Source organism: Anolis carolinensis, chromosome 1 (assembly GCF_035594765.1).
Source record: "Anolis carolinensis isolate JA03-04 chromosome 1, rAnoCar3.1.pri, whole genome shotgun sequence".
Taxonomy (NCBI): Eukaryota; Metazoa; Chordata; class Lepidosauria; order Squamata; family Dactyloidae; genus Anolis; species Anolis carolinensis.
The window spans coordinates 100,297,862-100,315,090 of record NC_085841.1 but is presented as its reverse complement, the minus strand read 5'-3'; the positions used below and the strand labels follow the sequence as shown (position 1 = coordinate 100,315,090).

Sequence of the window (17,229 nt, the reverse complement as noted above, 5' to 3'; positions counted from 1 at the left end):
CAAGTAACATCATCTATGAAATGAAATTATGCCTAATTTTGCTATGTTAGGTAGAATCTATCAATAATGTGATGTATAAACTTAGGTACAAAATGAATATTGAACTATTTACCATGATAAATGGTAAATAGTTTGCATCGTTGCATGTTGTTCCATGTGGTTTTTCAGATATAGCCATGAATTTTAATTTTCCCTCTCGTTTTTCAGTGGGGCAAAAGTACTGGAGATACAATTTGATTACTTTGAATGTATATGATTGCATCATTATATGAACAAAATTAAGCAGCAATTAACCTTTATGGGACCATTTACACTCCATCTATTTTGTTGTTAATTTGATGTATGTAAATATGATTAAGGTTAATGTAGCTTGGTAATGAATGGTTTCTGCATTGTTAAGTCTTTGTTGCTACTCACAAAAACTGTTGAGATCTGTGCCAGCTGTAACAACTCAAGAGTTTTGAACGAACATTTTGTTAACAAAATTTAAACATTTTGAATCCTCAATCATGATTATAAAGTTAACCAAAACTCTTTTAGGCATCTTCTACATCTCTTGAATTTGGGAAAGACCTTTTCATACTCAGATTGATCATCCTTGCTAGTGCAAGCCTGATATAAAGGAACATTTAATTTCCAGTTTGAGCCTCCCTTATCCAGAAATCTGAAATACTTCAAACACCTAAATGTTTTATTGACACCCATCTACTTCCAGCTTTGTGGAAAGGGGGCTAGTTACACACCCAGGACCTGCTGGGTTTTTCCTCATGGAGCTCTTGTTTCACCACTTATTTTATGTGTTGTGAAGAACCCTGGTTCCTGTGGCACACCAGTGCCGCCCACTTTCTCTCATCAAATTTCCGATCGTAGTGGAGCAGGTGCTCCTTGGAGAAGAACTCTAGTCATGTTACTAGCCTCCTTTCCCTCAATCCCTTATTCACTGTACAGGCAGACCCCGATTTACAGACATCCAACTTACACATGACTCACAGTAATGCACAGGCGTGAGGCATCAGGAAGTGAGAGAAATCTACCCCTGGGAAGGGAAATTCACTCTTGAAAAAGTCATCTCCAAAATTGAACACAATCTTCTGGCCAAAAGAGGTTCCTTTCCTTGCTGTGTATCAAGCAGAGGTAGAACTTCATGGCAGGGTCACGCCTAGCAAACCAATCTCTTCCTCAGCCTTTATCATTTTTAATTGTTTCAGCGTCAACCTTTCAACAATTCAAGCCTCAGCTACCCTTGACATACCATAGGGCCTGGGAATAGGCAGGCAAGGCCAAGGCTAAATATATTAGTTTTGTCTTTATTTGTTTCATAAGTTAGATACTTGGGAAGTCTCTCAGGTCATGGAAACCACTCCCTTGTTTTTGGATGGTGCCAAACAGATAAGTAGTGGACAATGTAAGTTCTATATTGAAATGAGTGATATCTATCTTGAAACACAGAAAGGATAGAAAAAATCTGTCAATCACAGCATAATTAGACATCACATGTTTCAGTAGTCAGGTAGCCCAAGCACAGTTGGACTCCAAAACAGTGTTCCTCATCTATATATTCTGCTTTTGCAGGGACATTCCAGTAGATTTCAAATACATAGCAGAGCCAAGTATGCACTCGATGCCTGCAGTGACTTTGTCCCCAAATGGTAAGCTAACATTTTTATATTCTTTGGTATGTGATAGAACACTTTAATCCTTTAAAGTTGAGTTCTTGAAGCTCCATTGTAAGTTTAAATATGATGGAATAGCTGGATTGTCTCACTTGACTACAGTTGCCAGATCAATGTGTTTGACTCTCATTCTCTCAGAATACTAAAAGGTAAAGGTTTCCCCTGACATTAAGTCCAGTCATGTCTGACTCTGGGGGTTGGTGCCCATCTCAATTTCTAAGAGCTGGCGTTGTCCATAGACACCTCCAAGGTCATGTGGCCGGCATGACTGCATGAAGCGCCGTTACCTTCCTGCTGGAGTGGTACCTATTCATCTACTCACACTGGCATGTTTTCGAACTGCTAGGTTGGCAGGAGCTGGAGCTAACAGCAGGCTCTCACTCCGCTCCCGGGATTTGAACCTGGGACCTTTCGGTCTCCAGCTCAGTGCTTTAACACACTTCGCCACCGGGGCTCTCTCCGAATATATGGAGTGAAATATGAAGGATCACTCCTTCTCACTGATCAGTTCTTGTGCTGTCCTAGCATGTGTAACTGCCCTTCTTATGTTTATAAACCAGTATCAAGTTTTGTTTTTCTTTGTTAAAAGTGTAGAATTTAGTGGGGGATTATTTAGTTTTGAAGCATCATGAATGTTGCAGCACATAAAAATAGATAATTTATTTTTTAAAGTGTATTTTGAAATGGAAATAATGGAAGTTCTTGGCTCTTGCTGTATCCATTATATAGGCTGTACCATCCACTTCCCCAGCTCATCTGTCTCTTTAACTGTTAGCTTACCCATTCCTTGTTTCCAACCTTTAAGATGTATTTTCTGTTTTCAGGGAGAATGTTATATCAGTATTTTGTACAAGAAAATCCAGTGTTAAAGTAATGGAGGATCAGACCAATAGAATTTCTACAATTTGTTTTAGGTTCAGTGTATATTTTTTCCAGCATGTTTTGAAAAACTAATTATTTAGGCCCCTTTCCACAAGGCTGAATAAAATCCCACATTATCTGCTTTGAAGTGGAATATATGTCATTGTGGACTCAGATAATCCAGTTCAAAGCAGATATTGTGGAATTTTCTGCCTTGATATTCTGGGTTGCATGACTGTGTGGCCCTTAGTCATATTAACGAGAGCCAGAAATATAGGCTAAATGCAATAGAACACTACCCATATACAAATGTAAATACATAGTCGCTCTGGATGATCGTTTGCACAAGTGGTTTTAGAATTTAGACAAAGCAGCTGTGCAAAGAGATTGTGCAACTGTTTGTGCAATCAGTGAAACAAACAAAAAATCTGTATAGTGCCCTTGAAATGCAGAATCAGAATAATAATATCCCTTGCATTTGCATAATGATATCATTTGATACAGGTAATCCAGTATAGGAATTTATTTTAAGGAAATGAGTATTTGCATTAATCTTTTTACTTTAACAGGAAAGTGGTTGGCTTGTCAGTCCATGGATAATCAGATTTTGATTTTTGGAGCACAAAACAGATTCAGGTTGAATAAAAAGAAAATCTTCAAAGGTCATATGGTGGCTGGTTATGCTTGTCAAGTAGATTTTTCACCTGACATGAGGTATGTTTCTATAATTCGTCTGCTTAATATAGATATTCCTCCCAGGTTGATTTACAATTTATTTTGTTTTGGACATGAATGTAATTGGAAACTATTTTTTTAAAAAAACTGTCCCAAGAATCCCTCATAGACTCTGCCAAAGTGACAGCCTCTTGGGTGAATGTTCCCAGCCTCTTAAGAACACTGTTGGATGGGAGTTAAGCCTTTGCGATTAGCATAATGCTTTACAAAACCTGCATGCGAGATTGTAAAGATAAAAAAAAATAGACTGTAGAGGTCAAAAGAAGCATCCAAAATTCTTGGGACCAAGACTAAATGCCAAATTCATTTATGTTTCACATTAACCTTATATGTATAGCATGTATTTTATACACTGTATTTCTAATAATTTTTTGCATGAAACAAAATGTATGGATATTGAGAACCACTAGAAAGCGAAGGCGTCACTATCTCAAGCCACCAATATGGACAATTTTGGATTTTGGAGTGTTTGAGATTTCTGGATAAGGAATCCTGAACCTGTACTTTATTGCAGTCCAATTTCTTCTCTTTTCCATGTTAAAATATATTGCATTGTTTGGATTTTTAGCCTTACATTCTAACAATTTTTTAAAATTCAGTCTATAATACATTTGTTTTTGTTTTGGCCATAGTTACGTGATATCTGGTGATGCAGATGGAAAGCTGAACATCTGGGACTGGAAAACTACTAAGTTGTATAGTAGATTGAAAGCCCATGACAAAGTCTGTATAGGTGCAGTATGGCACCCACATGAAACATCCAAGGTGATCACATGTGGATGGGATGGTCTCATTAAACTCTGGGACTGAAGGCCTTGTGATAGGAGTCTCAATCTACAATCAGTTGGTGAATATCAAAGATTTCAGAGCACCTACTTTCCAGCAAAGATGGCCCAAAACCAGGACATTAACATGGTTGTTCCAAGTTCTTCAGTGTTGCAATCTATCCATGCTCTACTGGAAATTCACAATACTTCATTTCACAGCCTAAAGTTGAAGCTCTTCGATTATCTTGTTACTTATTTTCAATGTCACATACATTAAGTGGGAGAGCTTGATATAGTTTGTGTTTATGAAACTGGACCAGAGACCTCACAGGCTTCACTTTGCTCTGTAAATACTGAAGTTGAAGGAGGGAAAATGTAAATAGAAGGAAGTGTAACATAATGATGTACCAATTATAGAAACTATTTGGGAGCATTTGCCAGTCTCTAAGTACAATAGAATATTGATGAGATTGTGTGGTGTATATACTACAGAAATTGCTACTCAAAATTGGTTCTTTTGTAATTCACAGAAACTCTTACTCCTCCTGAAAAACCAAACAATAGATAAGACGTTTTGTGCACAATAATGATACACAACTCCAATTTCGTTTTCATTATTGAAACCATTATGCCCCACCAGATCCTTGGGTCTTGCTTAAAGGTATGGAATGGACCCTGGCGGTCAGTAGATGCAGAGAACGCCCATCCCATGTTGGAAGTGGAGCAAGAATGCAGTTCAAGCCATAGATTTCATGAGTCACCCATTTAGTGGAAGTGATAGGTATAACTAATGTATTCACAGATGCATGGCATTGGAGGGTACATGTTCAGAAACCTCATTTTTATTATGACTGCTTTTTGTATTGTGAAAAATTGGGCTCCCATTCTTACTCAAGAAAATGTGTAAATAACATGATATCTAGACATCATTAACCCTTAAGTACCCCAATTGTGTGTCGGCGTCAATTCCATTCACCAGTGGGTCTTGTACCAAGACAGAAATGATGAATGACTCTTTGAGATGCATTCATGAACAAACCGCAGCTTCATTATCACTTTACCACCCAAATCTTGTAAAGGGGCACTTTAATATATATTTTTATTTTGTAGAATTGTCAAAAGTTTTGTGCTGGACTACTGTACATATGTCTCAATTCTTCTTTCTACAGAACCTATTTTTAATAAATGTTTTATATGGAAAGACAGATTTTTGACTTGGCACAACTTCTCTAGCACTGCCCAAGGTGTGTTTTTAAAAATATTTATTTGGTTAGATGATGTTCTCTAGCATGTCAGAGGGTGAAAAATTATGAAGTTATATTAAAATATTATGGAATAACTTATCTTTGTAATGAACCTGTGTGGAGACGCATATGTATTGTTTCTCTCTTGGGTTGGAATGGTTTTACATGTTATTTTTTCTGATATGAAGATTAATAATTGATATTGAAATAACATGTAAAGTAACATGTCTATTAACAGCCAGGTGGTTGCCTTTTATTTCTGGATACATGCATCAAGTTACGGCTACTTCCATTGTTGAAAATATACTTATGGTTTTGGACAACAGTGCTGCTTAGGTTCTTCAAAGGGCCCAAGTAGTAGGCATGCTGCCTTGATCTTATAATCTAAGGAACTGTTGTTGCCAGATCCTCTCATATCAGCCCTAACTAGCATATTGTAACCCAGCACAGATATAAAAGCATCTATTTCCCACCCCTAATCTAAAAGCACCTGTTGTAGAAGTGTTACTAGTAGAGCTGTGATGTATATAATCTTTTTCAGATAGCTGTTTGTCTTATAACACACACACACAGAGAATATATTTCTGAAAGCTGTTGTAGGGGAAATTATTAAAACTGGAAGATAAAGAGGAATTAAGCCATCTGCTCATACAAGATTGAGGATATGTCCTATTTGTTCCACTACTGATCCTGTTTCTTTCATGCAAAAATATAGGAGTACATATGTATGAATTATCCATGTGTCTTGTGTGCTGCATATGTCAGGATATGAACTCTTTTCAGCTTCTCAATGGTACATATTTTTATAAGCTACACATTTATCATAACCAATACAGCTTGCAAGGAATAAAGAGGAGTTAGATTTATCTTTCAGAAAGGAGTAATTAGTCTAGTTAAGAACATCTTCATCCTTACCTGGGTCAATACAGAATAATTACATTTACATGTACTAGTTGTGTCATAAAGTAGATTGTGCTGTGTACAGGTGGAAAGCAATAGGAAGATTTTCACCTATTCAGAGGAATTCCACCTCATGGCACACCTAATTACAAGTAAACATGCACATATGCCATAATAAAGTTCACAATCAGCAAAAATACACAAAAGCCATATATTACTATATTGATATGGGATTGCAGATGACATCCAGAATTTCTTTCAGTTTATAAAAGGACATTTGTACTCGCAGAAGGGATTGTGAACACTACTTTTATTTTGAGGGAACAACTAAGAAAAACTAGCCATGGAGTCCTTATTGAAAATGATTCATCCAGATAAGCCAGTGCTTTCTACCCAAGATCTTTTTCATTTGTCTGTTGCCTCCTTCCTGGTATCTACTTTGAAGCAATTTTTCTGAAACATACATGACTTGGTAATTCAGTCAACAAGGCATGCAGCCCTCTGAAACAATTGAAAAGAGAAGATGAAACATACCAAATGTTATAAAGAGGAAAATCTTCCAAAATGGTTATGAATGAAATGCAGTGGGGGGCACTATTTGAAGTACAGAAGTTGGAAACAAATAGGTTAAATACTCTTCCCCCCCCCATCCCCATTGCTCTGTACCTATTGCCAGGATATGCCGATTCAAGAGAGAATAAAGAAAAACACATTATCAGAAAGGGAAGGTTGAGATAACCAACCTCTTATTTTCCCCTCATGGGCCATCCAATCCAATCTCCTGTCAAGAAACAGGAAATTGCATTCAAAGCACCCCCGACAGATGGCCATCCAGCTTCTGCTTAAAAGCGTCCAAAGAAGGAGCCTCCACCACAGTCCGGGGGAGAGAGTTCCACTGCCAAACAGCTCTCACAGAAAGTTCTTCCTAATGTTCGGGTGAAATCTCCTTTCCTGTAGTTTAAAGCCATTGTTCTGCGTCCTAGTCTCCAGGGCAGCAGAAAACAAGCTTGCTCCCTCCCTATGACTTCCCCCTCACATATTTATTTATTTACAGTATTTATATTCTGTCCTTCTCACCCCAAAGGGGACCCAGGGCAGATCACAATGTACATATATATGGCAAACATTCAATGCCATTAGACATACAGACAGAGACGAAGACACGGAGGCAATTTAACATTTTTCCAGCTTCCAGGCTTCATAAGGTTATGCTCAATTCTGGCCACGGGGAGCAGCTGCTTCATCATCCACTGTGACACCGAGCCCTTGATGGATTGCTTCCTCATTCCTTTTCTGCCCGCTGCTGGATGGTTTTTATGGTGTTGTAAATTAGTTAAATTAGCCTCCCCGCATACTATCTAGGTTGCTTAGGTCAACGAAGAGCTGGTCTATTTTTAATGATCGCGCGCTCAAGCTGACACGGGCTGGCTTCGAACTCATGACCTCTTGGTCAGTAGTGATTTATTGCAGCTGGCTACTAACCAGCTGCGCCACAGCCCAAGGCTATCATGTCTCCTCTCAGTCTTCTCTTCTGCAGGCTAAACATGCCAAGCTCTTGAAGCCGCTCCTCGTAGGGCTTATTCTCCAGACCCTCCTCTGGACACCTTCCAGCTTGTCAACATCTCTTTTCAATTGCGGTGCCCAGAATTGGACACGTATTCCAGGTGTGATCTGACAAAGGAGGAATAGAGGGGGAGCATGACTTCCCTGGATCTAGACACTAGAATCCTATTGATGCAGGCCAAAATCTCATTGGCATTTTTAGCCGCTGCATCACATTGTAGGCTCATGTTTAACTTATCCACATGGACTCCAAGATCTTTTTCACACATGCTGCTGTTGAGCCTCCCATTCTGTATCTTTGCATTTCATTTTTTCTGCCTAAGTGGGGTATCTAGCATTTGTCCCTGTTGAACTTCATTTTGTTAGTTTCAGCCCATCTCTCTAATCTCTCTAATATATTTTATTATTGTATAAAGGTGCAGATTATAAAAAATACATGCTGTGTTTCCCCGAAAATAAGCCAGTGTCTTATATTAATTTTTGCTCCCAAAGATGCTCTAGGTCTTATTTTCAGGGGAGGTCTTATTTTTCCATGAAGAAGAATTCACATTTATTGTTGAACAACAAAAATGAACATTTATTATATACTGTACAGTAGTTGTCATCACAAACCAGCATATCCAGATAAACTGAATCCTATCAAGAATTTCTTGTTACTACCATTATTTCCATGTACAACACTTTATGGTACGTACATTTACCGATCCTGTGTGCTCTGGTGTTCTGTTCGGAGGTCATGCTTCCAAACAAAATCTTTGCTAGGTCTTACGTTTGGGGGAGGCCTTATATTTAGCAATTCAGCAAAACTTCTACTAGGTCTTATTTTCTGGGGATGTCTTATTTTAGTGGAAACAGGGTACTCATCTGTTGATTGCCTATAGCACCTACAATCACATCTACTGCTTCACACATTGCATTTTAACCTACCGAATGTGAAATTTTACTGTGTGGCATAAGGTGAGTAAATGCATATAATGACATGAGGATATAGGATAAATTAGACTATGCAATAAAGAAGAAGAGATGGGAAGGAATCAGTTAATAGTGCTGCCATTTTCAGCAACAGCTTCATACATTTGGCATCATTTAATTTCATGCTGTGACAATCATATTTGTCATTTGGCTTCCTGTCTGATTTCAGTGCCCATTAAACTGATGCGGGGAATGGGAAAGTTTGTCCAACAGGTTATCACCACCCAGGTTTTGTGAATTATTTTACAAGAGTCTGGTTTTTCAAAAGATTCCCCCAGCATCTATACGTCAAAAAAAGTTCTAATATATGAGGTTACTCAAATATTTTTTGTTAAAAACAATCAGATTGCTTCTCCTGGAACAATGTTTTCCCCTTCATTAAACTGCATTTTCCTCCTAAATTAGCACACGGAAATGGCTCTATATGAAATGCTTTTCCTGTTTAAAAATTGCCCCAAAGGGAGTGGTTACACTTGTCATGGGGATCACATCTGACACCAACACCTACTGCAGCTGCCCATCCTGAGCTTTTGGTACAAATATACCCATATCTTTTTGGTATGCTACAGATCAGTAGTTCCCAAGCTCATCCTCAATTGTTTTGGACTTCAGCTTCCAGAAATCCCAGTAAGCTTGGTCAATGGATGAATTCTGGGACCTAAAGTTCAAAATAACTGAAGACCAAAGTTTGGGAAACATTGCCATAGATGATGGGACTAGATATGATTTGCAATATGTCACTCAGTTGATCTGGGGAGATATTTAAACTTTGTTATGCAAGATTTGAATGTAAAACAGATGGCAAAAGTATTGGCTGCAAATAAACTGGCTTTAGAACACAGTATTTTTGAAAGCCAAAACAGTAAACCTTCAAGGTTTGGCTCTCAAATGTGAGAACTTGATTGATAAATAATGTAACTTACAATATTCAAGCCTAAACAAATATTAGAATACTAACTCTAATTTTGAATGTTGGTTCAGTTGATGATGATATTTAAGATAAGTCAGAATTCTACATCATCTACTTATCTCTTGCCTAGAGGCCCCTAAATCTACCATATCGGGCAGCAGCTGCTCCAAGTGAAAGAAGGAAGCTCATTCTGCTGGTGAACACGGTGTAGATGGATGATATTTCTGGCCCCCTTCCTGCTATCAAGCAAGGCTGCAACAACCTGTCACATAATTGCTGTCACAAGTCTTCAATATAAGCCTGTTTGCTGCTGGAAGGAGTAAAAATGTAACCCACCCCTTTCCCACTCACATGCAGAATGGACCTCCTCCATTTGGAGCCCCATTGAGTTGTGGGGCAGTTGAGAGACATGGCAGAAGTGCCACAGTTATGACGGCATAGGGATTGCGAATATGATTCGGTTCTGTGGTTTGTTGTATATATTTTGTCTCCATATTGTAATATTTTATAAGAATATTTGAAGGTCTCAATTTGTTTCCTTTATCAGATAAAGAGAATATGTGGAAGATAAATAGAAAAGGAGACCTGAAAAAACAAATACTGAAGCAGTCCCCGTTATTGCTGTGAGGTAGAGTAGGGGCAGACAAAAATGGCAGTTTTACGAGTTCTTTTTATTTACCAAAGAGAGCCCTTAACAGAGTAGGCTGACACATCCTTGTCAGCGATTTAAAACATAACGCATTAGCCGGAGTGTGCATTCGATCCGAGTGTGCTAGGGATCCATGGGAACCCTTGTTTCCAGGACGGAGCAGCTGCTCACATTTGCAGTGGGTGCAATTGACAAATGAAAGAGCTTTAGTCAGTCTTGTTAACTACATTGTGCAAACCAGTCAATTTGGTTCTCTCCCAGTAAGTCAGATATTGAATTTATGTTCTGTTTTGTGGATCCCACCTATGGGTTGAATTTCAGAGGAAAAAATCCCAACAACCTCAATTCTCCATCCACCATGATTTACTTTAAAACCTGTAACGTTTTAAGCGTGTTTGTTTTAATATGTTTTCACCGAAGAAGAAACAACTTATTACATGCTATATTTTACCTTTTTAATCTGCAATGGTGGTGGCACAAAATTCGAATCGGCTTGAGCTGCGTGCACACATGAAGCAAACGAAGTACTTTATATCCAGTTGTTTTCTCTTCTAGAAGAGAAAACACTGTGCCTTTCCACTTTGGGAAGATAATGATAATACATACACAACATTTTTCCTTGCATTAATATTACTACTTCTATGCTTGCATGTTTCTTCATGTCTGTCCATGTCTCCAAAGTTATGTTCAACGATACTATCAAAAGGGAAAATTCAGCATTCAGTTCAATAGTGCTCCAGCTTGCCATTTCCATCTTGTATTCACCCAGCTCAGTGTATAACAACTGCTTGCATTGAAGGCTTCCCTTTTGAGAAACACCTGTGGTTTCAATAAGTCTTTGTAAGTGTGGAACAGCCTGAAGTCCTTCAGTTCTAATTCTTTAAGGAGACTGTACCAGTATCGGACCACAGTGCTGTCATTGCCACTGACCTCAAATCCAGGCCAGTGCACATGGATCTCAAAGATCAGTTGTCCGATCCGTTCCACAATGTCCTCCAAGATCAGGTTTTCCAAAATTTTCCACTCTGCACTTTCCATATCTGCTTTAAGGACATCGATCTGTAACACACAGGGCAATGTAAAAGTCAAGCTGACAGACATCGGCTAACTGACGTGTGTTCTTAAGTACACTGGAAAAAGAGAAAGTCAGTTTCTATGCCATGAAAGGCTAAAAGAAGATTCAAATGGAGATACTAAAAATAATAACGTATACAAACAGCAATAGAAAATAATTCCTGTTTTGGCAAACAGAACCTGCACATATTATCTCATAAATTACCAGCAAAAGCATTTACCCAAAGTTCTTCTATAAATACCTGAAAAGAAGTCATCCATATACAAGACACTGGGATCAGTAGGCTTGTGGGAACCCCAAGGTTTGGAAAAATGCTAGATAATTTCAGGGAGCTTTATAAAAGAAAGAGAATCCTAAAACAGCTCCAAGCAACTTGCCGTGATCAGTGGCCAATGAATGCCATTGCAGAAGTGTGTGAAAAATATGTGGATAATTGAATAGAGAAACCTAGAAGAGAACATGGCTAGCTAGAAGGAAACTTTAGCACTGTACACTGAAACATCTTGTAGGTTCTATTTACTAAACTTTTGGGTCTAGCCCAATGTTAGTCCTAAGAAGAGCATACCCACTGAAATCGATGGGATTTATCTACGATATGGCTAAAAGTTCCCATTCATCAATGTGACTTACTAAAACCAATAGAAATTGCATAAATGATTTCACTGGGTCTGTCCTAGTTGAGTGGTCTAAATACCCTAAAGGCACCAAGTCCCACCTGATGTTTGACCTAAGCAAGGTCAGCCCTGTTTAAAATTTGAAAGGAAGACTGCAAATGAATTATAGATGTTTAAGCTACAAATGAGGGAAGAACTGGCAAACCCACTTTTAAATATGATTTGCCTAAGAAAACCATATGAAATTCATAGGGTCACAATAAGTCACTAGGTAATTTGAAGGCACACACACACACTGAAACTAAAACTGGACTTGTACCATAATATCATTCAAATCATTTTCAATGACACCCCAAGCCCTACCTCAGTCACCTTCACAAGACTTTAATGCAGCCAGTTATTGCCTTCTCTTTTTAAATTTCCTCAGAGCAACTGTGAACCTATTCATGCACTATAATTTGAGCTCAAATACTGCAAAAGCATATAGCCAACTGGAACATGGCCATACAGCCCGAAAGACTCACAGCAATCCAGTAGTTCCAGCCATGAAAGCCTTTGACAATACATATAGCAAATTGATCTGATTCCCTCTCAAGTAATACAACCATCATAATTGACTTCATGAATATCGCATCTAGATTTTACTTTCTGAAGCACAAAATTCAATGTCTGCCAACTTGGGCTAAGACAACCTCCTGGAAGATGTTCACACCCGAGGACTGGCGGCTCTTTCTCACAGCAATCATAACATCAGGGTGGCTGTGAAGAAGATGCTTCAGCAAGATGAGAGAGGTACAGGGGCCTAGATCTTGCCAAGAGAGTCAGCCCAGCTGTTCCATTTATTGCTCTCTGTCTGCCTTGGCAGAACAACATGCCATCTGTCACTCTCATATGCACTAAAGTAATTTTAAAATACAAATCCATCTGTGGCTGCCTTGACAGTTCCTGAGATTATAAACAACTTGGCACTTTATAGTCTAACTCTAAAGCTCTAAAGCATGTAAATCGCCTGTTGACCTATGGCGACCCCATGAATTTCAATGTGTTTCCTTAGGTAAGGAATACTCAGAGCTGATTTTGTTAGTACTTTCCTCTGAAATATAGCCTACAACACTTGGTACAGTCTTGCTTTAAACACCACATTGTTTGTGATCTTGGAAGAAGAGTCAGCACTAGTTAGTCCCTACATCACATTAGATCACATCTACATTAGATCACCAATGAAGACCAGGTGATATAGGCTATATTTCAGAGGAAGGAACCGGCAAACCACCCTTGAATATTTTTTGTCTAATAAAATCCAATGGAGTCAACATACGTTGACAAGCAACTTGAAGGCACATGTAAACACACACACATTGTTTTTAAAAAGAGTGAACACTAGTCTCCACTGTGAATCTTTGCATTCTTGTAGTCCACCCTTTTAAAGGCTCCCAATCATCATGAACCAAGATATAAGGGCTGTATCCTGCTGATATCTTATGCAAACATAAGTCCTTTCCCCCTTGTGGTTGTACATTTGGACCAATGCATAATGTCCATATGTACTGATTCAGTTGAAAATTACAAAAATTGAGTAATGCACATGGTGCCATCGCACATTGTATTTTGATTGCATGCTTGTGCGTAATTATATCAATTGAATTGCAGTGTGCATTTGTGCAACATTGTAATTCTGTAACAATCTGGATTAGCTCTACCAAGACATAACTCCATAAGAGATAGTTGTAGCATGACTCTTCAATACAGGAGCTCTGCCAAGGCTTATTAAAATGAAACTGTCAAAAAAAATTCAAATAGCATTCTGATTTTGAGTGTGGAAATTATTTCAATGAGAATGACTGTTGTTTCTACTCTATCCCTTGCTTCCTCTACCCCAAATTCAATTTCCACCAGTAGGATGAAGTCAAATTTTGCTTTCTTTAAAAAAAAAAAAAAAAAGGGGGGGGCAATGCTTTATTCTCCAGAAGGCTCCATTCTTTATCTAATCTTTATGGATTCCCTCATTCCAGCCCACCTCCTGTATCCCATCTTACTCAACTGGGTCCCTCAGCCCTCTCTGTACAAACAGGTCCATTTCTACCATTCAAGTGGCATGTCCCAAAATCAGGATGTAGCCCAATAAGCTTCACAACAGTTGTAATGTATAACTTAATATTTAGTATGTGATTCATTCAAAGTTAGGCACTTTTTGTAGTTTCATGTGTCAGAGAGTCAGGTATGCAGTGAGACAAACAGAATTTTCAAAGGAGGTAAGTCATGCTCCACAGAAAAAAGAGCAAAATGTTATGGGTACCTTAAAGACCCATATAGCTACTGTACACATTCGTTAGTCCGCAAAGTATCACAGGACAGCCTTGGGGCTTTGGGAAATAATTATCAGTGGAAGTGGCAAGTCTATTAAAGAGATGTTTTGTGACCCATGAATGTGATAATCCTCCATCCTAATGAGCTGCTATTAAATACTCCGGTGTGGCACATTTTTCGTTATATTTATCCTGAGATCAAGCGAGGATACTTAAAAGGACTAATATGATTATAGTTTACCTTTTAAAAACAGCACTAGAAGAGTCCTTTGAGACTGCTTGTCAAAGAGTTGGAAGGGATTAAGGAAAAAGGACAAACATGGCTCATTTTCAAGGGAGGCACATGCAGATGCTTGCTAAAGTATACCAATGACTGCAGGAAAGCTACTGCAGATTTGATCGTCACCAAAGCATCAATAGGGGAAAAAATATCTTATTAATGCTTTTTCTAGCTGCATCCTCACCACACGGAGAGAATTTGGAGAGCTTATCAACATTCCTGTCAGATGGTTCCTGTCTTCACCCAGAGCCACAACTGTCTGCTTACGACTACCAAAAGGAAAAACATGAGCCACTCTTGGATGACAAAGAAAAGCATGTGCTCATCATAAGGCTCCATATGGTGAAAATGTAGTTGTTGCATCTCAGTTTTGAAGGTTTTTTCCAAAAATGCTTGGAAGGTTACTTTTTGAGATGCAATTCCCAGAATCCAAAAATGACTTACCTAAGCTCTGAATTTGCTTCAATAATGTCAATACCTATTTAAGTTTGCCGATATCCATTAAGCAAGTGGGGACAGAGCAACCCTTTGAGAGTTTTTCTAAATAGCAAACGCCCTTGTACAGAGAACTGTTTCCATACAATTGGCCACTAAATGGCTCTTTTTCTCTTGGATTTGTCCTAATAGTCCAGGATTTTCAAAAGGCACTCTCTTCTCACACAAGTTTGCCTACCAGTGGTGTAGCATAAGCAGAATGCAGAGCTTCAAAATCGTACCAGGATATTTTGCATCAGCCAAAACAATGATGCCATCTGTCCAGATTTTCTTGTTCACTCTCAGCTTAGTTGCAATTCTCAAAACACATGGAATGGAAATTGATTTTTACCACCAACAATATTATTGATACAAGATATTCCTGCTGCACTGCAAAACAATTTTGGGCTAACCTTGACTTGAATGGGCAGGTATGACCAGTTAGGTTTCCAAAGACTCACTCCTGAGAACGGGTTCATTGATATGAATGAACCTTGTAATCTGCACTTTTTGGAATTCCTTGGTGACACAGATATGGCGCATCTCTACTTCTAGAATCATAGAATCACAGAGTTGGAAGAGACCTTGTGGACCATCTAGTCCAACCCACTGCCAAGAAGCAGGAAAATCACATTCAAAGCACATCCAAAGAAGGAGCCTTCACCACACTCCAGGGCAGAGAGTTCCACTGCTGAACAGCTCTCACAGTGAGGAAGTTCTTCCTAATGTTCAGGTGGTATCTCCTTTCCTATAGTTTGAAGCCATTGTTCCATGTCCTAGTCTTCAGGGCAGCAGAAAACAAGCTTGCTCCCTCCTCGCTATGATTTCCCCTCACATGGCCATCATGTCTCCTCCCAGCCTTTTCTTCTGCAAGCCAAACATGCCCAGCTCTTTAAGCCGCTCCTCATATGGCTTGTTCTCCAGACTCTTGATCCTCTGGACACATTCCAGCTCGTCAACATCTCCCTTCAATTGTGGTGCCCAGAATTGGACGCAGTGTGATTCCAGGTGTGGTCTGACCAAGGCAGAATAGAGGGGGAGCATGATCTAGACTCTATACTCCTATTTATGCAGGCCAAAATCCCATTGGCATTTTTAGCTGCCACATTACATTGTTGGCTCGTGTTTAACTTGTTGTCCAAAAGGAGTCCCAAGATCTTTTTCACACGTACTGCTTCTACATCAACAATCGACTACTGCTGCCAGCTGCCTATGATCTGCTGGTTAGATACTATGACAAGAGTTTCTGCTTTAAGAGTGTCCTCGCTTGCCCCATATTCCCCTCAATAATCATCTTCTGCCAGCTAATAAAGAATTGAGTTATCCCCAAAAGCTTTTGTTCTCCTCAGCAAATTGTTTTAATTAGCATTTTGCTTTCAGCTGTTCCCCTTCTTGCATCATATTTTGTTTGGGACTCAGATTATGGTGGAATTCTGCTTTTAACTGTTGAATCCCATCTTGGGAGAAGGGTGGAATATAAATGAAATTAAACAAACAAACAAACAAACAATGGATATATTAGAATTTATATACAGTCAACTCTTCACATTTGCTGGAGTTAGGGGCACAGGACGCCTGTAAAAGGGGAAATGGCAAATAAAAATAATGCTATTATTTTACCTGAAATCTCTAGGAATCTTTAGATCCTACAGTGTTACTTTATGGTCAACTTCCAGAGAAAATTGCACTGAAGAACCATGTTCCTAGAGAACATTTTAATCAAATCTATAACAATCAAATTCTCAAAAGACAAAGTCACAAATGTGGCAGGGCAACTGTAGATGTATATATAAATATATTAGAATTGTGTATGTATAATAATAGACATATTAGAAACATGATCCCATATGGATTTACAAAGCATACAGGGTGCTGATGCATTCTTTCATGTCTTTAGGCACATTGACCAAAATGGCTTCTCTCAAGTCATTTCCCTTTGGCCCTATTTACAGCACGTCCTAATTTCTTTTTACCTTAAGAGGTAGGTTTTGGGGGTCACATTCCGTCATTAGCAACTGTAAACATCAATCTCAAATGTTATTATCTGATTGCAATCTTGTAAATACTAAACAGAATGCTAGCAATTCAATTTTTTCAAAATCATAAGTGGACATCTGGCTACTTCAGCTTTTTCTTTATTTTTTGTGCATTTTTCTGGCAGATCATGGGACCAATTTTCCAATGGCTCTAGAAACACAAAACTGAC

At 38.7% G+C, this 17,229-nt stretch overlaps 2 protein-coding genes across 6 annotated transcripts in view; one reads left to right on the top strand and one right to left on the bottom strand.

Moving 5' to 3' along the window:
• cdc40 (cell division cycle 40) overlaps positions 1–5,241 on the top strand; it is a 62,227-nt gene extending 56,986 nt beyond the window's left edge. The window contains exons 13-15 of the mRNA XM_062980016.1: positions 1,573–1,649; positions 3,104–3,248; positions 3,902–5,241. Coding sequence (XP_062836086.1) covers positions 1,573–1,649; positions 3,104–3,248; positions 3,902–4,079 — 400 coding nt within the window. The 3' untranslated portion in view covers positions 4,080–5,241. The remainder of the gene's footprint in view (positions 1–1,572; positions 1,650–3,103; positions 3,249–3,901) is intronic.
• mettl24 (methyltransferase like 24) overlaps positions 1–17,229 on the bottom strand; it is a 161,522-nt gene that overhangs the window by 23,789 nt on the left and 120,504 nt on the right. For 2 of the 5 annotated variants that reach the window (XM_008121062.3, XM_062980047.1), the window contains exon 5: positions 8,293–11,333. The exons of 1 other annotated variant lie outside the window; for it this stretch is intronic. In XM_008121062.3, the coding sequence (XP_008119269.2) occupies positions 10,995–11,333 (339 nt within the window). In that variant the 3' untranslated portion in view covers positions 8,293–10,994. 2 more of the 5 variants (XM_062980029.1, XM_062980028.1) reach the window with 2 other exon arrangements.